The sequence below is a fragment of the Dipodomys merriami genome, unplaced genomic scaffold, assembly GCF_024711535.1.
Source record: "Dipodomys merriami isolate MVZ:Mamm:240054 unplaced genomic scaffold, mDipMer1.0.p SCAF_36, whole genome shotgun sequence".
Classification (NCBI taxonomy): domain Eukaryota; kingdom Metazoa; phylum Chordata; class Mammalia; order Rodentia; family Heteromyidae; genus Dipodomys; species Dipodomys merriami.
The window spans coordinates 15,061,755-15,085,018 of record NW_027205159.1 but is presented as its reverse complement, the minus strand read 5'-3'; the positions used below and the strand labels follow the sequence as shown (position 1 = coordinate 15,085,018).

Sequence of the window (23,264 nt, the reverse complement as noted above, 5' to 3'; positions counted from 1 at the left end):
ACCCATCTCTGCTTATTTGTCACAGAAAATTCAGTCTCTGCTTCTTGTCTGCAAGGATTCTGCTCTGTCATGTGGCAGAACAACACATGGTAAGAAGGAACATGTGGAGAAGGAAGTTGGTGCTGATGCTCCAGAAGACCCCACATGGTCATCTGAAGGGCTGCTTCCTTGTGGGAAGTGATTAGATCATTGAAGGTCCTGTTTTCAGAAGGGCTATATCACCTTTCATGGAGTGAGTCAATTCTCACAATAGTTGGTTTTTACAAACCATATATTTGGACTCCTCTAATTGCAGCTTGTTTTTATTTTTTTTTTCTGTTTATTTGGTCGTGCGGCTTGAACTCTGGGCCTGGGCACTGTCCCTCAGCTCTTCAGCTCAAAGGGATAAATTCTACCACTTGAGCTACAGTGCTACTTCCGGTTTTCTGGTGGTTTATTGGAGATAAGATTCCTGCCTGGGCTGGCTTTGAACCTCGATCCTCAGATCTCAGCTTCCTGTGTAGCGCGGATTATAGGCGTGAGCCACAAGGGCCCAACTACTACTTGTTCTCTTTACATTAACACAGCAGACAGGCCTCACCTGAGTAGATGAGACTACTGCATCTAGAATTTTCTGTATCTAAAACTAAGTTAAACATTATTCAGAGCTTAGGTCAGTTGACTGATAAAGGTGTGTGTGTGTGTGTGTGTGTGTGTGTGTGTGTGTGTGTGTGTGTGTGTGTGTGTGTGTGTGTGTGTGTGTGTGTGTGTGTGTGTTTTGGATGTGGTTTAGATAGAAATGCCTTTTGATGGGCTGATTGAGTAATAAAAAGCATCTCTCTACCCGTGATACTCCTCTCCTCTCATAAACAACATCCTAAACCTTAAGGAAACATAGTCAGATTCCTTAAGAATCAGTGAGGATTCACATTCAGGAGATCTAAGGTGGTTATTTATAACATGCTCTCAGGGACAGTGATGATGATTCTGAATTCTAGACATATTCTGAGACTCTTTTTTTTTTTTTTTTTTTGGTCGGTTGTGGGGCTTGAACTCTGGGCCTGGGTGCTGTCCCTCAGCTCTTCAAGCTCAAGGCAAGCGCTCTACCACTTGAGCTACAGCGCCACTTCCAAAAGTCTATGAGACTGTTCTTTTTTTTTGGGGGGGGTACAGTTATGGGGCCTGAACTCTGGGCCTGGGTGCTGTCCCTCAGCATTTCAGCACAAGGCTAGTGCTCTAGCACTTGAGCCACAGCGCCACTTCCGGCTATTTTCTTTTTGCTTATGTGGTGCTGAGGAATCGAACCCAGGGTCTCCTGCATGCAAGGCAAGCGCTCTACCACTGAGCCACCTTCCCAGCCCCTAAAGATCCAGTTTTGTGTTACATGTGTTATCCCACTTCCGGCTTTTTGCTTTTTGCTTGTGTGGTGCTGAGGAATCGAACCCAGGGCCTCGCATGAGTGTTTGCAAGGCAAACACTCAACCACTGAGCCACCTTCCCAGCCGCATAGACATATTCTGAGTAGGAAAGAAAACAATATTTCATCCATGTTTAGTTGTGTTTGATTCCTTAGTTTTGTTTAAGTGTCCCTAACCTATTCCATGCAAACATCTCATTTTCTGTAGACTGAGCCTTACTGAAATTCTTGCTATGGTTAAAAGTTGCTGATAAGAAGAGGCACATGTGAACATGGTCTTGGGCAATGCCTTCCTGGATATATTCTGAGAGTTGGGCCCTGACCTCACCGGGTCTTCAGCTGTGAGTTCCTGTGATCACAGCCTCTTCAGGAAGTGCATTTTCCAGCACTCTATTCCCTCTCTTCTTTCCTGTGGTTGTTCTGAATGAGATGAAACCTCTTCTAATCGCATATGAGTTTAGAAGCCTTAAGAGTCTCAATCCAGTCCATCTACAACATGCAAAGAACCATGTGGACAGAGATGAGAATGTGGACAACTAAGAACTGCAGGCGTATTTCGGGTTTTGAGTTATATTTTTGTTATCTATGAGTATTACAAAAAAGGTACATTAAACATGTCAGTTTATAAATATAATGCATCTTGATCCATATTACCATTTCATCTTTCTACCCCAGTCCTCTCTATCCAACCCTTTTTCCATACATATTTCCATATATAAAATATTTTCAGTTAATAAATGTGAATTTATGACCCTGTAAAACTGTATAGTATATGTAAGATCCCTTTCTCATTACTCTATAGTAAATATTGATGTAATATGGGTCAGTATGTAGCTGACTCTGTTACATATTGTCTTAAATATATTCTATCTATTCCCAAATTCTCGTATTTTTATTTTTCTATGTGTGTATTTATTTGAACCTAGCCAGAATCCAAGGCTGCCTTGACCTTCTGAACTCTGAATCGTACCTTGAGATCTAGTAACTGAAAAAATACATCTATGTCCAAACTTTCCAAAATTGGGTAAAACATTTTTCTTAGTTTTGTCTTTGTATTTCCTTAAGTTATTATAATGTCATTGTTCTATTCTACTTTCAAGGGATGAAACCATGGCATTGACAAATAATAACCAATTTCATAATCACCATCAGAAAGAAATTAATTTTCTGATAATTAGATTAAAATAATGGATGTTTTGTAAACATGACTAGAAATAAGGGTGGTTTTATTTTTGTTTTGTTTTGTTTTTGTCAATCATGGGGACTGACCTCAGGGCTTGGGCACTGTCCCTCAGCTCTTCAGGCCAACGCTGGCGTTCTACTACTGAGCCACCTTCCCAGCCCCAGAAATAAGTTTTTAAAGACATAATTAGCTGAAAATATCATATCTCTATAAGAAATTGATGTTTAATGTGATGAACTAGCTTGTTAGTTCAAATGTTTAGATCATGGCACAATAGTGTACTTCAAATACAATTGTATCATGGCAATCAAAATTGTTTTTTTAATGACTATTTTTTCTTTATAAAATTACTTTTTGAAAATGTTTTCAAATGTGCTGCTATGAGTTGTTTGATGGTTGGAAGCTTGCATTTAGAATTTCACTGATGGAGCATTCATGTTGTATAAACAATTTACTGTTCAGATAAATAGGACATGCCAGCATGACATGTTGCCCAATGACATAATGGAGCTTGTCCCTAAAAACAATTTGTTGTCTGAATCTGCAAGGAGGAATCTTGGTGTGCAGCAGAGTTGGTATGGGGTCATTATAGCATCCATAAACCAGAACCTCACATCTTGTTGTTCTGGAGGCCACTACCCAGCAAGCCAAAGAAATGATACTGGAGAACCATTTTCAACCTTAAGCTTTACACAACTGTCCTTTCTAACCTCTTTCTCAGAGCATGAGTTTGTTGCTTTCCTATTTCACACTTTGATATTCAAAGGATGCTCAACACACTGTTTGAAAGTGTTGAGAATTGCTTTGCCTGACTTATGTCTCACTTATGTCTGAGCTGCATGTTATTTTAAGGAATATTAAGATGTTTCTATTCCTCTATTAGCTTATTTTTTCTTTAGCTCCTTAAGCAATGACAGGAGCAAAACTTTTTTCTTCTTCCTTTTCTATTACTGTTTTTCTTTACCTTTCAATATCTTCAAACAACTTTTTTTTTAAAATAAGGTTTTTATTATGAATATACTAATACAGAGGGGTTACAATATAACCAAGGTAATGAGTACATTTCTTATCAAGCATTGTTGCCTCCTCCTTTGTTTTCTCCTACCATCCTTTCCCTCCCATCTCCACAACTAAACTCCCTCCTCTCTTCGCTCCACACCCCCCCAGTCTAAATAGTAAAGTTCATTTTTCAATATAGCATCTTGTACATTGTTGTAATGGATCAACCTGTACCCCTATTTAAACAATTTGTTTTTTTCCTTCTGCTCCCCAAATTAAACCAACATCAAATACAGGGAAAACTGCTTCTTGAGCAGATCCACCACTACAGGCCTGAAAGAGGATAGCTTTGTGGGCTGTAGGCTCAGCGGAGTGGGGTCTCAGAAGATATGCTCTGCTCGGTATCCTCAGAGCCCTTGGCAGATGGATGAAGTATTTTATGAATCAGACCATTGCTGTAACAGGGATTGTGTAAATTTGCTATCTTATGTATTGAAACTGGGTATTTTATATATATATATATATAAAATATATGCATATATATATATATGCATATATATATATATGGTAACTCATGGATGTATCTCTCAGTGAACTGGAAATTTTCCATTTTAATCAAGAAATTATGTTTCAAGACTTGATGATGAATTTTTTATAATCTGAAAACAAAATCTTTTTTTGTTATTATAATTTTTATTGTGAAAATACCATACAGAGGGTTTACAATTAGATGGGCAAGATAATGAGTACATTTCTCATCAAGCATTGTAGCCTCCTCCTTTGTTTCCCCTTAACATCGCTTCCCATCCTCCCCCTGCCCCTCCACCCACTCTTCCTTCCCCCTCCCCCCCACCAAAGTTGTAAAGTTTGTTTTCGACATAACGACTTGTACATCTCATTGTTGCAATGGGTCCACCTGTATCCCTAGTTAAACGATTTAGTTTTTTTCCTTCCCCTCCAAAAATTATACCAACATCAAATACAGTGAAAGCAGGGGTTATACCGTGGGGGAGGGACATACAAAGCAACAAAGAAATGATCTTATAAATGTGTTAGAAACAATCACATGTAAGAAAAAACATTTGAATACATATCTTAGGGTTCATTTCCCTAATATCAACTAATCTGACCTTTTCTGTGTAGAGAGCTGCAAGAGGCCGCACCTGGAAGATGGTGCCGGTTTCCGCCCTCCGCCTTCCCGATGGCGAGTGCTCTCTGTGGTAAACAACTCCTGATATGGCTAAGGCAAAGAATCTGGCTTGCTTCCGCGCACCTGAACCTATTGGTGGTTCCCACGTGGCGTATCAGGGTTGGCTACCCAGCGGGTACTTAAGGCTGTGGGGAATTCTCCCCGGGGTTGGGGTCAGAAGATTACAAAAAGGTCCTGAATAAACGGCAGAGAGAAGAGTCCGGTGTCGCGTCTCCTTGCTGGTGGAGGCGGTAGCGACACGTGGTGGCCCGTACGGGGACTCAGCCATAACCCCAACGAGGACTCAGAACTCTCTGCGGTCAGGGTGGTGCACCGGTAAGTCCCCAGGTAAAAGGGGAATCCGCCACAAGAGCGGGGAGTAAGTTCCCAGGTAAAAGGGGAATCCGCCACAAGAGCGGGGAGTAAGTTCCCAGGTAAAGGGAATCCGCCACAAGAGCGGGGGGATTTTTGCTCTTCTCTGTAAGATAGGGAAAGAGCGAGAACCCGGGGCTAGTCAATAGAGTAGCCAAAAGTGAAAGTAAAAGTTTGTTTACCAGCTTTAAATGTTTAAAACATGGGCACTTCTTCTTTGCACCCAATTTTTTTGGCTCTCAATGAGCTACTGCACTCAAAAAAGTTAAAAATAAAAAAGAGTACTTTAGAGAGATTTTTGAATGAATGTGACACCGTTGCCCCATGGTTCGCTGTCTCTGGAAGCCTCAAGGTGGCCTCTTGGGAGAAACTAGGGAGGGACCTAGATTTTGCCTCTGAACAAGGAACGCTTAAGAGCGGAGTGAGACCAATATGGAAACTGATAAGAGGCTGTCTCGAGGACCAGCGTTACAGTGAGGCGGTAGAGAATGGTCAGACTGCCTTAGAAATGCTGCAGGAAGAAAGATCGGAAAGGGCAGACAGTGAAAAGGAGGAGAGGAGGAGAGCGGGGGGGGGGGGTTATACCCCGATTTTGCCAAACTAGAGACCTCTGAGTCTACAGACTCAGAGGAACTACAATCACTCATAGAACAAATAGAAAAAACAAAGATAAGAAAGAGGAGGAAAGGGAAGGAGAGAGAGGACCCAGATAAAGACGAATGCATGCCCTCCATGTGCCGCGCCATACCTTCGGCCCCTCCGCTCTATGCGGAGGACCCTGGAAGTGGCAGCCCCAGCTGTTCTTTCAGCCCAGGCGTGTGGAAAGCGGTCAGAACCGAGTTACATCTAGCCTGTCCAATATTTCAGGATCCACAGGGACAGCGGTATCATGAACCCTTAGATTTTAAGGTTATAAAATCTTTAGCTGAGTCTGTGCGGACATACGGAATCACGGCCTCCTTTACTGTAGCCCAGGTGGAGGCCCTAAACAGACTCTGCATGACACCCGGTGATTGGAGTGGGCTCGCACGAGCTTGTTTGAGCCCAGGTCAGTATTTAGATTGGAAGGCTTTTTTGATTGAATTTGCTAGTGAAGAGGCTGCGGCCAATCAGGCTGCGGGAAACCCAGCTTGGGACAGAGATATGCTGCTTGGACAGGGGAGATTCGCCAATCAGCAGATAGGCTACCCGGTTCAAGTTTATGAACAAATCAATAAAATTGGCATAAAGGCATGGAAGGCCTTACCAAATAAAGGCGAGGTGAGTGGCAATCTCACCAAAATCCTGCAGGGCTCTATGGAGCCGTTTTCGGACTTTGTTGCCCGTATGGTCGAGGCCGCTGGCAGAATTTTTGGTGACCCAGATGCAGCCATGCCATTAATTAAACAGCTTGTTTACGAGCAGTGCACTAAGGAATGCAGAGCCACCATAACCCCATATAAGAATAGGGGACTAGAAGCATGGATGAAAGTTTGCAGAGAGATGGGCGGACCACTAACTAATGCTGGATTAGCTGCTGCTGTGGTGCATTTAACCCAGAAGAAGTGGGGCTGGGAAGATGGCTCAATGGTAGAGCGTTTGCCTTGCATGCATGAGGCCCTGGGTTCGATTCCTCAGCACCACATAAGCAAAAAGAAATGAAAAAAGCTGGAAGTGACGCTGTGACTCAAGTGGTAAGAGCGCTAGCCTTGAGCTGAAGAGCTGAGGGACAGCGCCCAGGCCCAGAGTTCAGGCCCAGGAAAAAACCTATTCAAAAAACGCTGCAAATTTGTCTAAACAGTTGTTTAGTTATCTTTTAGGTAATTGAACTGGGGAGTTCGACAGCCTGATGGAACAGCTCAGGGTTGCCATCGTCATGGTGAACTCGACCCGAGTGGATGCCGGATTGGCGGAGGGGTTATCTTCATGGATCTCCGCTGCTATGATTCATCTCAAGGAGGGGGCGGGTTTGGGAGCCCTGATAGGCCTTCTGGTGTTAGCCTCCTTGGTATGTCTGTGGTGCATTTGCCAAATTAGAGGTTCTCAGCGTCGCAGTGCAGCCATGATTATCCAAGCCTTTACAGTCATTGGAGCAGGTCAGTCCCCCTAAGCGTGGCTTGCCACCCTAAAACAATGAACACAGATTGCAAAGCCAAAGTACTGCAGTCGAGAGGCATGAGTTTTGCCCTCGAGGAGAGCATGTTTGATTGCACACGGGTTCGATTCGCCTTTTCCCGTCCTTGTGAAAAACGAATCAATGGACAGGCTGAGTCATCCCTAGAGAAGGCGCCCTCTGGGAGAAGGCTTGTATGCAGTCCTTGCAATTGCACAACAGGGATCAGACCTCTGTTCTCATCTGTGTTCTTTAAACAAAAAAGGGGGAACTGTAGAGAGCTGCGAGAGGCCGCACCTGGAAGATGGTGCCGGTTTCCGCCCTCCGCCTTCCCGATGGCGAGTGCTCTCTGTGGTAAACAACTCCTGATATGCCTAAGGCAAAGAATCTGGCTTGCTTCCGCGCACCTGAACCTATTGGTGGTTCCCACGTGGCGTATCAGGGTTGGCTACCCAGCGGGTACTTAAGGCTGTGGGGAATTCTCCCCGTGGTTGGGGTCAGAAGATTACAAAAAGGTCCTGAATAAACGGCAGAGAGGAGTCCGGTGTCGCATCTCCTTGCTGGTCGAGGCGGTAGCGACATTTCTGCTTGACTCTGACATATAATAGTTATTGCAAATAAGGGAAACCACGGGACCTATGTTTCTTTGGGCCAGGCTTACTTCACTTTATATAATTTTTTCCAAATCTTTTCTAAAGCTCTATTGCCTTGCTTTTAAAAACCTGGCTTGATATACCTAAAATGGCTCTTTCTTTTGGGTGGCTGCAAATTGTTAGCACAATGTAAGTGAAACATGAGTATAGATCAGTGATTTTTAAAGTCAGAAGGTGTGTGCTGCTTGGGATGAGCAGGAGGACGGAGAGTTAGGGTGTGCAAATGCCTCCAAGACCTCTCTCTCTCCAGTGACCTTAAAGTTTGGCTGCATCTGAGAAGTCATGTAGAGTAGAGGCAGTTGTGCAGGTAGAGGCCCCAGGAGGAGCAGCTGGGGCAGCCCAGCCTCTCACTTCTGCCTTGCTGGGAGGTTTTTGTTATGACTTGTATCACTGTGCGAGGATAATAATAACTCTGTTGACAGAAATAGGTTGCGGCATCTTCAGGCTGCAGGCTGCTGATGGCAAGAGTGAACTCTGTCCCAGATCCACTTCCACTGAACCTTGGTGGGAACCCCGATTGCAAAATAGTTGAATAACGGATCAGGAGCTTTGGAGCTTTCCCTGCTCTCTGCTGGTACCAATGTAAATTAGTGCCAATGTCCTGACTGGCGCTGCAAGTGATGGTGATGCTGTCTCCCTGAGATGATGACAGGGAAGGTGGCTGGGTCAACTGAGTGTCACATCTGGCACCTGACATTGGAAACACAAAAGCCATTAGCAGTTTAATTAATTCTGCTGTCCAAGTACTTCCATGAACAGCAAAGTAGCTCAGCTGAACACTGGGTGAATAATCCCCAGTATCATCTTTCCTTACCTGCAACCCAGAGCAGCAGGAGCCCCAGGAGCTGAGCAGGGGCCCTCATGTCCATGCTGTGTGCTTGACTGGAACTTCTCCTGCACAGAGTGTGAGCAGCCTATGAAGAAGTTCCCAGGGTAGTGGGCTGTGCTCTGGGCACATGCAAATCAACATGGTTTGGGCAGTGCGAGTCAGAGCTTCAGCTGGCAGATCTCAGTGACAAAGCACAGACCTGAAGAACCCAGATGTCCAATGTGCTTGTGGAAAATGTGTTTCTAGAGACAAGAAAACATTATGATTCTGTTGGCCTGTGATAAGAATAGATTTTTTTCCAGATCTGAGGACTGAACTGAGGGCCTTGCACTTTCCAGGTAAGCACTCTTCTACTGAGCTCAATTCCCAAACCCAAATAGAATTTTTAACATTTTCAATTTATCCAACTTATCCAACTTACGATTTTCTTCACTTAAATCAGTCACTCAAAGACAAACATTTCCAAGGGAAAGTAATTTTAGAATGCCTCTAACTCTGGTATCAGTGGAGTTTGTGACACAATTCTTAAGAGTATCCAGGTTGTTTGCCTGAAACTTGTTATATGGTTTAAAAATGACCATTAATACCCAGGCATCTGTGTTATAAAAGTGATAATATATGTGTAGGTAGGAAGATAGATAGATGCATTGATAGAAAGAGAGAAATGGACAGTTTTCAAAGTTTTTAACTGAAGGTAGCACTGAAATATGTGCAATAAAGTGTCATGATCAGAGGTATATGGACAATGCATTGGTGCATTCATTGGTGTCCTGTGAACTCATATAAATGACTGGATTGCTTCCATTCTGAATGTTCTTCCCTATTGCCTCCCTCTAGAACAGTTCACGCTCAGGTATTTCTTCTTTAGTTTTAGGAAAATACCTGGAATCATATCTAGCTTTGTGGGTATTATGAGTGTATCTGCCAGATATTTCTTTTTTTTGTTTTTTTTTTAATTTTTATTTATTTATTTTTGAATGTACTGTACAGAGGGGTTACAATTACATCGGCAAGATAATGAGTACATTTCTTATCAAGCATTGCCGCCTCCTCCTTTGTTTACCCTTCACATCCCTTCCCAGCCTTCCCCCGCCCCCTGACCCGAACCTCCCCCCCCCAAAGTTGTAAAGTTCATTTTCGACATGACAAATTGTACTTCTCATTGTTACAACAGGTCCACCTGTATCCTTAAACGACTTGTTTTTTTCCCATCTCCTCCACAAATTATACCGACATCAAATATAGTGAAAGCAGGGGTTATACTGAGGTGGAGGGACATACAAAGCAACAAAGAAATAATCTTATAAATGCGTTAGAAACAAATGCAGGAAGGAAAAAAACACATTTGAATACATATCTTAGGGTTCATTATCCTAACATCAACTTAGCTGACATTTTCTCTAACATATACTAGATATTGCAAATAAGGGAAACCATGGGACCTATGTTTCTTTGTGTGCCAGATATTTCGGAACTTTTAGAGGACATTTGTTTCATCTATTAATAGAAACTCTTCTTTCTCAGAAGCTGAGTTGTTCTCTAGACTGAGGACTCAACTTTACTTAAACATCATTATGCTCCTTAAGCCTGCATAGTCCTTCAAGTTACATGTCTTTTAGGTCCTAAGTCTAACAGTTTTTTGTGTACTAGACATGGGGCTTGACTTAGTCCCTGAGCTTTTGTGCTCAAGGGTGGTAATGTGCCAAATGAGTCACTGTTTCACTTCCAACCTTTTGGTGTTTAACTGGTGAAAGAGACTTATAGTCTTTTATGTCCAAGGTGACTTCCAACCCTAATCATCTGATCTCAGCCTCCTCTGTAGCTATTATTGTAGGCATGACCACCAATAAAGCAGTTTTTACAAGTTGTATTTAGGAAATGGGTTTATATAGGTACAGAAATGATAAATTGCAAAATGGTCAAGGGTGGGGTTGAGAAACTGGCGCCACCCAGTTTGCAAAGAACATCTTCAATCTGGGGAATCAGAGACAGTGAAGCCAAAGTGAAGTGAAGAAGTCCCCACATAAAGATTAGCATGTGGACATACTTCATGTCATTGTGTAGATTGTCATACCAGAGTTAGATGAACAGGGTAATCCAATGGAACTTACCACTGGAAGTCCAAGAAGATGTTGTGCAAAGATAACACTGCTCTTTCAAAGCCAATAGACCATGAGTAACTCATTACCCAATCAGTGTTTTCTTCAGTACCATTTCCTACCAGAACTCCATGTGAATCTTGACTTGTTGACCTCTATCTTCTAAAACATTAACGTTCTCTGCACCACATGCTCACATAATTCTTCTACAATGCTGTTTTTCCCTATTTTGATGATGATTCATATATTTCCCTAAAAGATATGCCCACCTCCTTCACTGTTCTGAAATATCACTTTTAATCTTATCATATGGTCCCATGAATAGATCCTACTGCCCTTACTGGGAGAGATCGGGTGTCTCTTACATGTGCTGCAGCACAAAGCTGGTACTAAATAAAGCAAGGAGAAGGCAGCTGGCTGCGATAGTTGTGAAGGCTATCTGGTAAATTCAAGGGACCATAAGAATAGGATGAGGAAGAGAGACCCAAGGAGTATCTATTTGAGTGAGGTGAAAATCAGGCAGGCTCTGGGAATAACACATTAAATTCTCCAGATCCACACTCCAGGGCTGCCTTTAGCATGTGTGGACATTTGGCATGAGACTTGTGAATTTCAAATTTGCGCAGACGTCAGGTACTGAAATACATGGAAGACTTGGAATGCTAGCCTCATATCCAAGCTGCAGGTAGGCTTACACTGCCCTGAGGTGTGAGGAATGTAGTCATCAGGCTGAGAGATGAGGCTGAAAACCAAGGAAAGTGACTATGACCAAGAAGGAGATAAGAAAACATTTCTGTGGATCTTCCTGGAAGAAGAAAGAGCATACAGGAAACAAAGGTGTTAATGGTCTAGGCCATGAACCTGAGTGAGGACTGGGTCCAAGGAAAAAGTCTATTCCTCTCAGAATAGAGAGGGGCACTTCACAAATGAATGTAGAATTTATATGTCTATTGTTTATATATAGTAAATTATCTATTAAACTAAAACATTAATTACTATATTTCTAATTGTCTAACTCAGCAATTTAAATTCTGACACTGAAAAAGAATGCTAGGAACAATGAGCAGTTATATTTCTAGCCTGACATCATGAAGCTCAGGACACCATCTGTGCCTTTAAGGACAATCAGTGGCCTGATCACTGCAGAGGACTCTTGGGAACTGCTGGGGACAGCACTGACACTGCAGCCCCCTCTCACCTCCCACAGCTGGACAGGGTGTGTGCACATGTTCCCTTCAGGGATGCATATCTGCAGGGTCCACCCTCCTTCCCTCACCTTTCTGACATGCCCTTAATGACTTCACTACAAGAAACTGTGTGTCATCCTTGTCAGGTTTGATTACAGTTTACAAAGTGGATGTGGGGAGACACAATCCCCTCTGTAAACATGGTCCCACATGCCATGTGTGCCATGAAAGCCTGAGATGAACTCCTTGGCTTCAAGCCCCTATTGACAAGGTTGTTTCTGGTTTTTCTTTGTGAGATTTGTTTGCCATGTAGTGGCCGTTTTATGACATAGCAGCTGACAAGATTTTCATTTGGAGTTTTACCATTCTTTGTTAATAGTTGTGCAGATTCACAGGAGTTTTATATTCATAATCATGGCATTTTATTTATTTTATTGTTGGAAGAATTGTAATTGTCATATATTAACAACACGTGGTTAGAATGTGATGCGAATCCCTACCTGAATGCAGCTTATTTTGAAAAAATCACCACCTGTTTTCTATTGCTATACTCTCCCTCTCCCACTCCCACCATTTTTCATATTGTTTAAAGGAACTTCGTAACTCGAATGCACATGTGAGTATATATATATATATATATATATATATATATATATATATATATGTATATCTATTTATTTATGTACCAATTCATCTTCTACACTTAGTGTGCTTTTGTCCTTTTCTTTCACCTTCACCTGTTTCCCTTCAGATATTTTTCATTTTGGCATTCATGTTATATTATTATTATTATGATGATGATGATCAATGCCATCATCATCATCACCACCATCATCACTAACATCATTTAAGTCTGGGTTCCACAAGTGAGTACTAACAAACAGTATTTTGCTTTTGCATCCTGACCTATGTCACTCAATATGAGGATCTAGTTCCTTCATTTCCTTGAGATTTACATGATTTCATTGTTCATCTCCCTCTGTCCTTACCAGCGAGCCAGAGCATTAGCAGCCCAGGAGCTTACTAAAAGACTTCTCTTTTAGGAGTCCTGATAGGACAAGACAAGGGCAAGCTGAGCCTTCATCTCAGACTCAAAAGGTAAAGTCCTCCTTAGGGAGCAGTATGCAAATTAGCAGGTGGGTGCAGCAGTGTAAAGGGAGCACAAGGCGGGCAAAGACCTCTTGTGTGACAAACTGCAAATTATATCCACCTGGATACCATATTTCAGAGGCTCAGAAGGACAGATCTTTGGTTTTTATAAGACACCAGAAGCATTATCTGGTTGTTGCTCCTGAGGCTGATGGAAGACAGACAGACAACATTGAGAGGGTTGTCAATGACCCCCTCTACCAAATCTCCCAGTAACCTTCAGAGCCTAGCTGTGGCTGAGATGCACTGTCAGCAAGCAGAGGCACCAGGAGTAGTATCTGGGTCAGTCCAGCCTCTCACATTTGCTCTCCCCCACCCCCTGGGAGGTTTATATTTGGTCTTGCATCACTGAGGGAGTTGAACTATTTATTACTCAGTTGACAGTAGTAAGTTGCAATATCTTCAGATGGCAGACTGTTGATAGTGAAAGTAGACTCTCTTCCTCATCATTGCCACTAAATCTGGATGTAACCCCAGACTGTAAATTGGATGCCCAATAAATCAAGAGTTTAGGAGCATCACCTTGTTTCTGGTGATGCCACTGTGAATCATCACCAATCCCTGATTGGATCTGCAAGTGATGGAGACTGTCTCCTACAGATGCACACAGAGAGGATGGACACTGGGAAATGGGGATGTCACTCTGGCACCTGATATTGAAAACAGACACTAAATATCCACAGAATCAATTATGTTCTGGGAGTTTCCATGAGGAATAAGGCATCATTGTTAAGCCTGGGCTCAATAAATTCCTAGTCTTGTCCTTCTTTATCTTTGGGTCAAAGCAGCAGAATCCCCTGAGCTGAACAGGGGCCCTCACTCATCCTGTTTGCTGACTGGGACTGACTCTTGCACAGGGTGTGAGCAGATCATGAAGAAGGGTTCAGGCAGTTGCCTATGGGGGGGCATATGCAAATCCTCAGGAGCTGGGCAAAGCTTCAGGACCTGGGCACAATCTCTGAGCTTTCTTGACATATGATTTTTTTGATGAGTTGTTGAAGTGAATAGGCCAAGATTTTCTTAAGAATTATTGCGACCATATTCAGCAAAGAAATGGGTCTATGCAAATCTTCAGGAGCTGGGCACAGCTGCAGGACCCTGAGCTTTCTTGCTTGAGGCCCATGATCTAGGCATTCTAAAACTAGGTTCAAAAGGAGTGGAGAGAATGGACATTCTTGTCTCATACCTCAATTTGGAGGAAATACCTTTGCTATGAACTAAATGGCCATTTAGTATTATGCTGGCTATAGGTTTGTCATATACAACCTTTATTGTATTGAGGAAGGTTCCATAGATTCCTAGTTTTTCCAGAGCTTTCATCATAAAGGGGTCCTGGATCTTGTCAAATTCTTTCTCTATTGAGATAATTGTGTTCTTATCCTTGCTCTTGTTGAATTTTCTTAAATGATTTGCATGTATTGAACCAGCTTTGCATCCCTAAAATAAATCCTGTTTGGACATGGTATATGATTATTTTGAAGAGTTGTTGAAGTCAATTGGTCAAGATTTTGTTGAGAAGTTTTATGACCATATTCAGCAAAGAAATTTGTCTATCATTCTCTTTCTTTGATGAACCCCTGTCTGGTTTGAGAGTTATGCTGGATTCATAAAAAGAGTGTGATAGTGAATTTTTGCTTTCAATATCATTGAAGAGAATGTTTAGATTCCACCACACCCAGTTAGAATAGCTATAACCAAGAAATCTAGTAACAACAAATGCTGGAGTGGATGTGGACAGAAGGGAACCCTAGTGTTGGTAGGAGTGTAAACTTGTTCAACCACTTTGGAAAGCAGTATGGAGGTTCCTCGAAAGACTCCACATAGAATTCCCCTATAACCCAGCAATCATACTTTTGAGCACTTACCAAACAGTCCCAAAGAAGGTCATACCAAAGCTACCAGCACAACCATGTTTATCACAGCATTATTTACCATAGTTAGGTTATGGAAACAATCCTGATGCCCCTCAATAGATGAATGAATCAAGAAAATGTCGTACATGTATACAATGAAATTCTATGCCTCCATCAAAAAGAATGACATTGCCCCACTTGTTAGGAAATTGAAAGGCTTGGAAAAAAATTATATTAAGTGAAGTAATCATTAGTTTCTTTTCATTTTTTAATTGTGAAAATACCATACAGAGGGGTTACAATTACATGGTCAAGGTAATTACATTTCTTATCAAGCATTGTTACCTCCTGCTTTGTTTCCCTTAACATCTCTTCCCATCTCTTCCACCACCCCCATCAAGACCCCCTCCCACCACCCTGCCCTGTGCCAAAGTTGTAAAGTTCATTTTTCGACATGATGTCTTGTACTTATCATGGGAAGTGGTTTTGTTCACAAACTATTGAGAAGTTTAGGGCAAAGGGTCTAGAAACTCAGTTTTAAGAGTGGAGTTGTACATGGAGCCTGTAGGATGAAAACGTGGTCTATACTCACTCACCTCCTGCAGAGAAGAACTGCCACTCTTTTCTTAGTCCAAGAATATGGCACCCAGATACCAGTGTTCTGAACCCACCTCGTGGCCTGCAGCTCTCATGCCTTATTCACACCCACATTTCATCCTCCTGAGGCTAAATCGATAAGTTTGGTATGTTATTCTACACCCTCTACTTAGAAACTTATTTTCCCACACTTAAACACCCTCTTAAAAAATCTACTTCATCATATTGTTGTCTAACAAATTGCCAAAGTTTCCACTACAATAATAGCCATCCCTCTCAAGCCAGAGATGGTGATGCCAAATGCTCTCAGAACAGCATCCATCTTATATCATTGGACATGTTATAAAGATGTGTACTTAGATTTTAATTACAGTGACAAGACCTTAATAAAAGCAACTTGAAGGGAAGAATTCTTTATTTCAATCTTAGATCAGAAATTTTACTCTGCCATGTAGGCAGAGTATAGTGGAGCTCACATCATGTCACTCAAGAAGCAGAGTGAATGTTCTACTTTCTCCTCCTTGTTCTTTTATTGCACAAGAGACCACATCCTATTGAAAGGAGCTGTGGACTATGAGTTGGATCTTCCTCTCTCAGTCAATTCTCTCTATAGAGTTTCTCACAGACAGGTTCAGAAACACACTTGCTTAATCTGCAATCTATCCTACACACTTGTCAATGCCAAAGAACTACTACAAAAAGTCATCCAAAGTACTCTGTTTTCTTGAGCCTTTTATGACAATGGTAAGTGTAGAAATAAGATTATTTAGCAATATATAGGTTTCCTCAAAAGTCTCCATGCTCTGCATTCTTACATTTCTGTCTTTATGACAGGCTCTGGACAAACTAAGCTACCTCTCACCAGATGCCTCATAATTTGTGTTTGTGTATCTGCACATGATACATCTTACTCTTGATATTTATAAATATACACACATATATGTATGTATACAACAATAAGTAAATTCATATGGACATTTTAAAACATCTGGCCCTTAGGTACATTTGCCATTCATTTTTAAAGTGTGAACTTCATGATATTTGATAAGTATTTATTGTATATATAAAGTCACAGTTTATTGTTCCATTTATATATTACCATACATTACTGTCTATTACATTATATATTTTTGTAATATGGGTAATAGTACTAACTATTCCTTGAATGATTCCATAAATGAACTAAAATGTATTCTATTTATTCATATATTTTGTAGATTTTTTTATTTCTCCTGTTCCAATTGTTTTATAAATATCTATAGTGAAGCAATTGGTTTTTATCGAAAATAATTTGCAATGAACCACTTGAAAACTTTTTGGCGTACAGTCCAAGTACTTATATTCATCAGCAATTCATTCTTTTTTTTGGTCACTCATGGAGCTTGAACTCAGGGCTAGCACTCTCCATTTTGAGCCACATGTCCACTTCTGGTTTTCCAGTGATAATTAGAGATAAGAGTCTCATGGACTTTCCTGCTGACCTCCTCAGATCTCAGCCTTCTAAGATTTACAGGCATGAGCCACCGGCTCAAGAATATTAACACTCTTAATGACTGTTGATCCGACTGGAGCTCTTGTGTTGCAGGTCATTCACCTTGTCTCTGACATGGATTTTGTTTGATCTTCCTCAGTGGCCAAAGAGTCCCTTGTAGAGTTCATAAGCAACATCTAGAGATGAAGGTGCATAGAGAAATTCAGGTCACAAAATACCCAACACAGGAGCACATTTTTAAAGGGCCTGTAGTCCAAAACCTTGAGCTTTCCAAGCAATTCTTTTTTATTTCATTTTTATTTAATTTTATTTTAAAGATGCTATACAGAGGTACAGTTATGAATAAGGTGATGAGTACATTATGTGTCGATCATTGTTACCCATTCCCTTGTTTTTGTCCTACAATCCCTTCCCTCTCCAACCTCCCACACTCCATGAGCCATACACCTAGCCTTTCTGTTTTAGTTTTGTCTATCAGATAGACGTAAGACCATGTTCCATCTATCTGTACCTCCCTTGTAGCCATAAGTATAAGGGGGTATAGCACAATTCCTAGATTTCATTCAGATAGCTTTGTGATAATGATTTGCCAATATAGCTTCAACTTCAATCAACTTATTTCCTTCTGTGACCTTTATGCAAAATGCTTAGTAATTGCTTAATCTTGATATATCCTCAAGTTTCTGAAACTATTATTATTTTGAGGCCTGAGATCATGGTAATGATAAGGAGTTGTGCATATCTAAATAATTTTTTCCAAGTTAAGATCTTCTTAGCCAAAATAGGCATGTGATAAAGCCGAGTTTCTGAAACTTTGTATGGATCCTTGTTACTTGATTAAAGTACAGATTGCTAGTCAGTATATATAGGTGAGTTCCTAATATTTGTGTGTCTGAACCCAAGTACTAGACAGGAACAACCTAAGGGAAGAAAGACAGTATTTATTTGGGCTCATTGTGTCAGAGATTTCAGTTCACCATCCTTAGCTTCCTTGGCCTATGGAGAGGCAGAATATCATGATGTTGGACCATCTAGTAGAGGCTACTCAACTCATGGCAAATACGAATTCAAAATTATATAGGAAGAGGTGAGGGCAAGAGTTAGGCCCAAGGACAGTCCCACAAATGTATTTCCTCCAACTAGGTGCTTTTACCACCTCCCAGTAACACCACCCCATTGTTAATCCATCAAAGGATGAATAAACACAGAATCCAGGAGTGTGACGAAAGCATAGAGGACAGACCTAACTGAGAGAGCCCACTTCTTTGCTACTTTTCCACAGAATGTTGATCAATGTGAATGAGAGAAAGGATGAGTTTGGCTGAAGAAAGAAATGCTGATTGGCTGAGGAAAAATTCCCGTCTGTTCCTTTGTACCATCTGACTGTACAGGTGGAAGTATTAGTATCCCCCGTATTCTTGTTTGACTTCAGATTTGAAGACCTGGAAAATTGTTCTTATTTGCCTCCAATGATAAGATACATTGGATAAACATTATAATTAGCAGCAATAGCCTTGGAAAAAGTTGTACTAATTAAAGCAAGCCTGACACCTAGTAACATAGGATGTGCCTATAAATCTACAAGTAAACACAATGGATACTAAAAGACAAATCATTACATATAGGCATAATTTAACAATAGTCTAAACATTCACACAATGAAACAAAGGAGTATGTTCTTAGGAGAAGAACACAAGGGTTAAATAACTATGTGCATATGACCATATAAAATGATGCTTGTCAAAATGAGATCCAAGACATGTGCTGTTTCCAGTTTTCTCTCTTTTTTCTCTTTTTTCTTTTTTTTATTGTAAAAATACCATATAGAGGGGTTGCAATTACATGAACAAGGTAATGAGTACATTTCTTATTGCCTCCTCCTTTGTTTCCCTTTACCATCCCTATGTAGAACAAAAATCAGCATCGCATCACCTGGGTTATTATCCTGAGTTCAGAGACACAGAGAGGAAGAGAGTGAGGGCAGAGATGAAAAGTGCTCCCAGGAATCTAAGAACACCAGAAAGCAGAGAACTGATGGATCAAAAAGGACCCTATGTAAAGGGCAGCATCTTGGTTCAAGTTCCCACCTTCTATTTCAATTAGGCCCTCAGAGTGTAACAACAATAATCAGAGTTTCATGCCAAACAGTCTCATTTTGACAACCCAGTAAGTATACATTGCCACTTTGATTTCTTCCTTTGATCACCAGAAATTAGATCTCTGGCATAGCTCTCCTTCAGACATTCTGACAGAAAGGACAATTCAAGCATCAACTTTTGTCCTTTGTCTCATCATTTTGTTGTTCCCTTTCCCTTCCCTAATTCAGATAAATGTATATATACTACACAGGGTACCAAAATAAAATACAGACAACAGGGGATAAACCATAGGGGAAAATAGAAAAAAAAACAAGATGTACAAGTCGTTATGTTGAAAAACAAACTTTACAACTTTGGTGGGGGGTGGGTGAGAATCGGGTCAGGGGGAGCAGAGAGTATGGGAAGGGATGGGAAGGGGAAACAAAGAGGAGGCAAAAATGCTTGATAAGAAATGTTCTCGTTATCTTGCCCATGTAATTGTAACTCCTCTGTACAGTATTCTCACAATAGAAATAAATAAATAAAAGAAATAAAAAGAAATAATGCAACAGCGATACTCACAAAACAATATATTGGAAATGAAGCTTACAACTTGATGGGGTGAGATAAGGGAGGGAAAGTGGGAGGAAAATGGGGGAGAGAGTAACAATGTTCAACAAGAAATGTACTCACTACCTTACATATGTAACTGTATCCCCATTGTAAATTATTTTGACAATAAAATTGAATTTTAAAAAAGAATCAACTTTCTTTGGAGGGACCGGAGAGAATGATATAATTTACTCAAATCTGACTTGTTGAATGTTAATTTCTTATCTTACTAAGTTAAAAATAATAAAGATGTAATTCAAATGGAATCATCTTTTCCAATCGATATTACCCTCATGACCACAAAAGTTTTAAACTAAAATTCAAAGCTTAAATTTTATAGGCTCTGTGGCTCTCTTCCTCAGATCTATCCTCTTGACCATCATTCCACAACAGGTCATCCATTCCCCATATCCACAGGGGTCCAACCCTGCTGCTTTTAGGAAGGTGGATGGGTTCTGAATATGTGAACAGACAGTCCACACAAGAGTTGTTTTGTGATTTGTGTGGAGAAATGTGAGATGAAGGGTCGAAGTGATCTGCTGACGATCAGTACAAGATGAGGACTTACGATTGCTAAATCAAGCAGAAGAATTGAAGGAGTCTAACTTCAAAACAGAGCTCCCAGACAATTAAATTTGTGCCTAAAAATCTGAATATTGTTTATTTACATTCATGTCTGGATGAACTAAAACACAAGACACATAAATGAAAAAATAATTTAGGAAAAATTGCCTTTTAAAATGAAACAGCTGGGGCTATTCAGGAGGCTTAAATCTGAGGGTCGTAGTTCAAAGCCAGCTGGGGCAGAAAAGTCCATGAGAGCCTTATCTCCAATTAACCACTAGAAAACCAGAAGTGGCACTGTGGCTCAAATAGCCACAGTGGTAGCCTTGACATGAAAATCTCAGGGACAGTTTCCAGTATCCAGTGTCCAGAATTCAAACCCCATGAAATACACACACACACACACACATATATATATATATATATATATATATATATATATATATGTATATATACACACACAATATGCATAAAGAATCAAGAAATCTTATAGTCTGCAGCATGATGAATAGAAGTAGAGAACACCTTGATAACAAAAATAGTAAAAAACAAAGAGCATTGTCTATACTGCTTCTCACTCAAGCAAAATTAAAAAATAAATAAAATGCAATAGTGATTCTATGGGGCTGAAAAGAGCACAGGATCAGAGCGCAGGAGGTTGAACACAGAAGAAAGATGGAAGACTATGATCAATGCACATAATACACATATACTGAGAAACCCAGAATCCCATTAAAGCTTACTGATACGTACATTAATAAAAAGAAAGGCTATTATAAAATAAAGGAATAAAATCTGAAGCAATGAATCCATTCTTTGTTTTAAAGGCAATTCCTGCTTAGAATACCAGGTTATTTATTTTATTATTGCATAAATATCAACTGATGTCACAATTTGAACTCTGCAAGTATTAGCTGGTCTTTTCTGACAACATTCTGAGCAGGTGGAGGCAGCCGGAGGAGCAGCTGGGGCAGCCCAGACTCACACTTCAGCTTCCCTGGGAGGTTTTTGTTTTGGCTTGTATCACTGTGGGAGGGAATCCCATTAATGGTTACAGATACGTACATTAATAAAAAAAAAAGGCTATTATAAAATAAAGGAATAAAATCTGAAGCAATGAATCCATTCTTTGTTTTAAAGGCAATTCCTGCTTAGAATACCAGGTTATTTATTTTATTATTGCATAAATATCAACTGATGTCACAATTTGAACTCTGCAAGTATTAGCTGGTCTTTTCTGACAACATTCTGAGCAGATGGAGGCAGCAGGAGGAGCAGCTGGGGCAGCCCAGACTCACACTTCATCTTCCCTGGGAGGTTTTTGTTATGGCTTGTATCACTGTGGGAGGGAAACTGCTATACTGTTGACAGAAATAAGTGGCAACATCTTCGGGTTCCAGGCCACTGATCCTGAGAGTGAACTCTGTCCCAGATTTACTCCCACTGAACCTTGATGGAACTCCAGACTCCAAACTATCAGCAAGATAGATCAAGAGTTTAGGAGCTTTCCCTGGTTGCTGCTGGTACCAGCCTAAATTATATCCAATGTCCTCACTGGCCCTGCAAGTGATGGTGGCAGTGTCTCCTAGAGACACAGACAGTGAAGATGGAGACTGGGTCATCTGGATATCACACGTGACACCTGGAAGCAGAAACATGAAAACAAATATCCACACTAGTTATCAAGTTATAAGAAGGCATCCCTGAAGAGTAAGCATCCTGGATCACACTGAGCTGTGTTAATCCCTAGCATTGTCCTTCTTTACCTGGGAGCCAGAGCAGCAGGATCCCCAGGAGCTGAGCAGGGGTCCTCATGTCCATGTTGTGTGGTGACTGACTTGGACTGACTACTGCCTAATGTGAGCAGCCTATGAAGAAGTCCTGAGCATACTGGGCTGTTGGTGCATGCAAATCAGCAGCAGAGTTATACACAGCTGTCCAGCTGCTTCATCTCAGCAACTCTGCAGATTCTGAGTCTCAAGGCAACTAAGTCAGGCAACAGAATAAGTTTTAAACACAGAAGAGAATCACCAAGTTGTTTTCCTGTGATGTGAGCACAACAATGGTAGCATGGAAGATCAAAGCTTCTTTTCTTCTTTTTCTTTAATTGAGTCAAGACTTGTTCCCGAAATTTACAAACAAATTTTGCACAAAACAAATTTGGTATTTCTTTATTTTTTTTCATGGTGAAAATACCTTACAGAGGGGTTACAATTACATGGGCAAGGTAATGAGTAATTTTTTTTTATTTTCTATTTTTTTTTTTTTTTGGTCGGTCGTGGGGCTTGAACTCTGGACCTGGGCTCTGTCCCTCAGCTCTTCAGCTCAAGGCGAGTGCTCTACCACTTTAGCTACAGTGCCACTTCCAGTTTTCTGGTGGTTTATTGGAGATAGGAATCTCACAGTCTGTCCTGCCCGGGCTGGCTTTGAACCGCCATCCTCAGATCTCAGCCTCCTGAGTAGCTAGGATTACAGGCGTGAGCCACTAGCGCCCGGCTTGAGCCACCAGCGCCCGGCTATGAGTACGTTTTTCATCAAGCATTGTTGCCTCCTACTTTGTTTCCCATCCCTTCCCATCGCTTCCTATCTACCCCCTTTACCCCCCCCTCTAACCCCGTGCCAATGTTGTAAAGATCATTTTTCAACGTAATGTCTTGTACATCTCATTGTTGCAATGGGTCCAAATGTATCCCTATTTAAACAATTTGTTTTTTCTCTTCCCCTCCACATATTATACCAATATCAAATATTGTGAAAACAGGGATTATACCATGGGGGAGGGTCATACAAAGCAACAAAGAAATCATCTAAAAATATGTTAGGAGCAATAGCAAGAAATAAAAACCATTTGAGTCCTTATCTTGGAGTTCATTTCACCTAATATCAACTTATCTGACCGTTTCTGCTTTTATTATACAGA

At 40.9% G+C, this 23,264-nt stretch overlaps 1 gene segment (V, D, J or C); it reads right to left on the bottom strand.

Annotated features, from left to right (window-relative positions):
- Positions 1–21,575: 21,575 nt before the first annotated feature.
- LOC138804229 (immunoglobulin kappa variable 1-5-like) lies at positions 21,576–22,192 on the bottom strand. The segment is given in 2 exon segments: positions 21,576–21,986; positions 22,111–22,192. Coding segments are annotated over 2 exon segments (396 nt in total).
- Between the last annotated feature and the right edge of the window lie 1,072 nt (positions 22,193–23,264).